We start from the raw sequence: 4,665 nt of genomic DNA on the forward strand, positions 1-4,665 counted from the left end.
TCACAATATCAGCGTCTGTCAGGGTGTTTCACCTTCCGGTGTCTGTCTGTGTCTCGGGACTTTTCTCTCAGCCAGTCGATGGTGTGAAAGTCCTCATAAGTGCCGACGTCTGGGAACGGCTCGTCCAGGAAGTCCATCAGGTTCCCGGCGCCGTTCATCTCCTCGGTGGGAGTCGCACTGCTGGTGCCTGCGCAGAACCAGCCAGATTATCAAGACTTATATTAGCAAACAAACACTCAACCTGGACATTCACTCATCCAACTTCACGAGGAGGAATATGCACTTCATATGAGAAAACATTCATATACATTAGGAACAATTAATATATATTTTTTATACATATGCATAAGTGTTTATTTAAAATAAAATAAAATAAAACATTTATGAAAGTGAATATTACAGTATATATTGCAACAACATGCAGCTGATGAAATGCATATTATAAAATACTGTAGCAGTACTATAGTACAGTAATGGTATTAAACTATATATATACAGTGCAATGCATAAGTGAATACACCCATGCTAAAGTTGACTAAAAAGAGGAATAAAAAATCATATTTTGGAAATTGAACTTAATGCCTTAATTTAACCCCTTAGCTGTCACCCCCCTTTTTGAGAATGGACATTAAAATGCACTATTCATGCTTAAATGGTTGTAATTCAAGAATGCTTTGGAGTATAGACCCAAGTTTGGTCTTGTTTTAAAGGGAAAAAAATGCAGATTATTACTGAGGTGAAAGCACTTCAAAAAATTAAAGTATGAAAAAGTTATGGAAGTTTAAATTTACATTAAATCAAATATAATTTATTTAATATTTTTCTTTTATATAAAATATATATTTTACAAAATATGTTTTACAAAAAAATTACTATAAAATCAAAGCCATATATCTAACCAAGTTGTGTTCCAAATTTGAAGTTGATATCACAAAAATTGAAGTTCCCATGAGATTTTGTTTAGGCGTATTACCAAAAATAGCCACCGGGTGTCATTGAATTCCATTGAATTTAACTGTATGCATTCTACCATAATAAATTAATAAATTTCTGTCCAAATATCACTTCTGTCACAAAATATGGAACCTTGAGACTCAGACCTTTCTGACAATATGTGTTTTGTCAAGATTATAAAATATTTTGATCATAAATTATGAAACATGACAACGCCCAAAAGGGGAGGAGCCTGATAAAATAATTTAGAGTACCGTTTCTATGGTAACACAATGTCCAATTTCAAAACAGTTTTCACAGGATGAATTCTGAGATCGTAAGCTTTCAAATGATACCTAATTTATGATAACTACTAAAATATGTGATGTAATAAAAAAGGCAATAAAAAAGATAATATTATATTTTAGAGGATAATATGTATATTATACTTTTTAGAGGATAATATTATTTTATAATTTTTTTTTATTGACAAATACTAGATTAAATGTTTTATTATGAACTTTTAGCATGAAAACCAAAGTTTCAGTTATTAAAAGTGTGTGCGTCGACTTTTTGTGACAAACGCCAGAAACGCCTGTTATGATGTCGATTTTTTGAGGTGCGCTCTTGTCATAAATTCATCTATTACTGTTCCTGCATAAATTGTAACAAAAAACAATGCTGAAATATCTATTAAGGAGTCTTAGACCTTTCCAACGATATATAGTTTGTCATGATTAAATTAGGATTTAATTGTAATATAGTGAAGTAAACTTAGGCGTCCCGTATACGGGACGGTGACAGTTAAAGGGTTAAAAAATTAGGAAAAATCCAACCTTTTAGGACATCAATTTTCTTTGTGAATGAATAATGTATCGTAAATAAATAAATGTTCTTCCTTAAAATACATGGTGCATAAGTGAGTACACCCCTATGTTAAATTCCCATAGAGGCAGGCAGATTTTTATTTTTAAGTATTTGTTTTTATTTAATTTTTAGGATACTATGCATCCTGATAAAGTTCCCTTTGCCTTTGGAATTAAAATAGCCCCACATCATCACATAGCCTTCACCATACCTAGAGATTGGCATGATTTTATTTCAGTTAGCCTAAAAGCTAGTTTGATTTGCATTGAGAGATGATCTTATGGAAAGTACCCCATGCCAATCTCTAGGTATGGTGAAGGCTATGTGATGATGTGGGGCTATTTTAATTCCAAAGGCAAAGGGAACTTTATCAGGATGCATAGTATCCTAAAAATTAAATAAAAACAAATACTTAAAAATAAAAATCTGCCTGCCTCTATGGGAATTTAACATAGGGGTGTACTCACTTATGCACCATGTATTTTAAGGAAGAACATTTATTTATTTACGATACATTATTCATTCACAAAGAAAATTGATGTCCTAAAAGGTTGGATTTTTCCTAATTTTTTAAATTAAGGCATTAAGTTCAATTTCCAAAATATGATTTTTTATTCCTCTTTTTAGTCAACTTTAGCATGGGTGTATTAACTTATGCATTGCACTGTATATATATATATATATATAAATGCCATTACTGTATATATATTAGTATTTTATATAAATACAAACTTTTACGTTAGATGCAATTAATCGATTTGACAACACTAATACACTAATATATATACACACACAAACATATATGTATGCATACAGATATAAAATAAAAAATATATATATACAGCACAAGTCAAAAGTTTGGAAACATTACTACTTTTAATGTTTTTGAAAGAAGTTTCTTCTGCTCATCAAACCTGCATTTATTTGATCAAAAATACAGAAAAAAAAATGTAATATTGTGATATATTATTACAATTTAAAATAATTGGTTTTCAATTTATTATACTTTAAATTATCATTTATTTCTGTGATGCAAAGCTGAATTTTCAGGATCATTACTCCAGTCTGTCACATGATCCTTTAGAAATCATTCTAATATGATGATTCATTATCAAAGTTGGAAACAGTTCTGCTGCTTAATATTTTTTCATAACCTGTGATACTTTTTTAGGATACTTTGATGAATAAAAAGTAAAGAAAATAAAAAAATTTAAAAAAAAAGCAAATTTTTAAAAAATAGAAATCTTTTGTAACAACAATAAACACTATTGGTCAGTAATTTGGGGTCAGTAATTTTTTTTCTTTCTTTTTTTGAAATAAATCAATACTTTTATTCAGCAAGGATGTGTTAAATTGATAAAAAGTGATAGTAAAGAAGATTTATATTATTAGAAAATATTTGAATATTTTGAATAAATGCAGTTCTTTTTAACCTTTTATTCATCAAATACATTAGGCATCAGAACTGTTTCTAACACTCATAATAAATCAGAATATTACAATGATTTCTAAAGGATCATGTGATAGACTGGAGTAATGATGCTGAAAATTCAGCTTTGATCACAGGAATAAATTATTTTTTAAAGTATATTCAAATAGAAAACTATTATTTTAAGTTGTAATAATATTTCACAATATTACAGTTTTTTCTGTATTTTTGATCAAATAAACGCAGCCTTGATAAGCATTAGAGACTTCTTTCAAAAATATAAAGAACCGTAATGTTTCCAAACTTTTGACCTGTACTGTATATATGTGTGTGTGTGTGTGTGTGTGTGTATACACATACTATTTAATGTATAAATAAATATAATATATATACACACATATTATATAAACACAAAGTATATTTGGTTACACTTTATTTTAAGGTGTCGTTGTTACAGTGTAATTAGACATTTAAGTACTGAGTAATATTAAGTAAATACATGCACTAGGGTTAGTATTAGGATTAGGGTTTGTAACATATGTTACAATGACACTGTAAAATAAAGTGTTACCGTATATATTTATATATTAATGAATGCTACCATGGTACATGTCGAGGTTTAGTTTTTGCAGTGTCGTGTAATAGTCATATGTTCCAGCATATGTTTAGCTGTATGACATTTGGGTTGGTCACAATGGACATTTATTCACGCACGCAGAGGCCTTACAGTAATATCCCTCAGATGTCACAGGTGGTGTGACTGCAGAATGTTAAAACACACATGCTTGAATAAACTAAAAATGAATTAAAGACCCTGCATGCATCAAAATACACCCATAATAATAACACGGATGTCACACAGAGCAGGTGCACGATGATTCTGATCATACAAACGTGAATCTCACCATCTGCCTCCGCCATGTCGCTGTACGTGTACTAAGATCAGAGATGCAGTGATGGTTTGAGGTGTTTATCCATTATAACATCAGATTAATCTGATGCAGCAGGACAGCGACATACAGTGATGACGTCACGGCGTCTATACAGCCAGCGCTCACTGCGCGTGCGCGAACGTCAGCGCGGCGCAACGACTGCGCAGAGACACAAAACAGGCGCTAGCAAATCCTCTATTAAACTGCATTCAAATCTAAGGACGCTTTCTGATATGTTGCACAGTAGAAATCAAGTATCAAATATCAGTATTAAATCCAGCCGTCACAATTGGTCATAATTGGTCCATCATGATCCGCGATGAGAAAAGTAACAGGTACCATGTGACCACAACTACATACTAGCGGTTAGTGTCCATTATCTATCTTTATCTTAGCTAGAGTTATTATTGTTTCTACAGTAAACGTGTGTTTACTTGGTATTAGCCATACTGTCCTTACAGAAAAATATATAGAATATTAATATATAGAAAGATTCCGAAAGCC

At 31.0% G+C, this 4,665-nt stretch overlaps 1 protein-coding gene across 1 annotated transcript in view; it reads right to left on the minus strand.

Moving 5' to 3' along the window:
* Nucleotides 1–4,288, minus strand: part of clcn4 (chloride channel, voltage-sensitive 4) — a 17,029-nt gene extending 12,741 nt beyond the window's left edge. The window contains exons 1-2 of the mRNA XM_084101158.1: nt 4,135–4,288; nt 33–187 (exon numbers count right to left, since the gene is read on the minus strand). Of these exons, the coding sequence (XP_083957284.1) occupies nt 33–187; nt 4,135–4,150 (171 nt within the window). The 5' untranslated portion in view covers nt 4,151–4,288. The remainder of the gene's footprint in view (nt 1–32; nt 188–4,134) is intronic.
* Between the last annotated feature and the right edge of the window lie 377 nt (nt 4,289–4,665).

The sequence above is a fragment of the Abramis brama genome, assembly GCF_963993115.1.
Source record: "Abramis brama genome assembly, chromosome: 23".
NCBI classification, from domain to species: Eukaryota; Metazoa; Chordata; class Actinopteri; order Cypriniformes; family Leuciscidae; genus Abramis; species Abramis brama.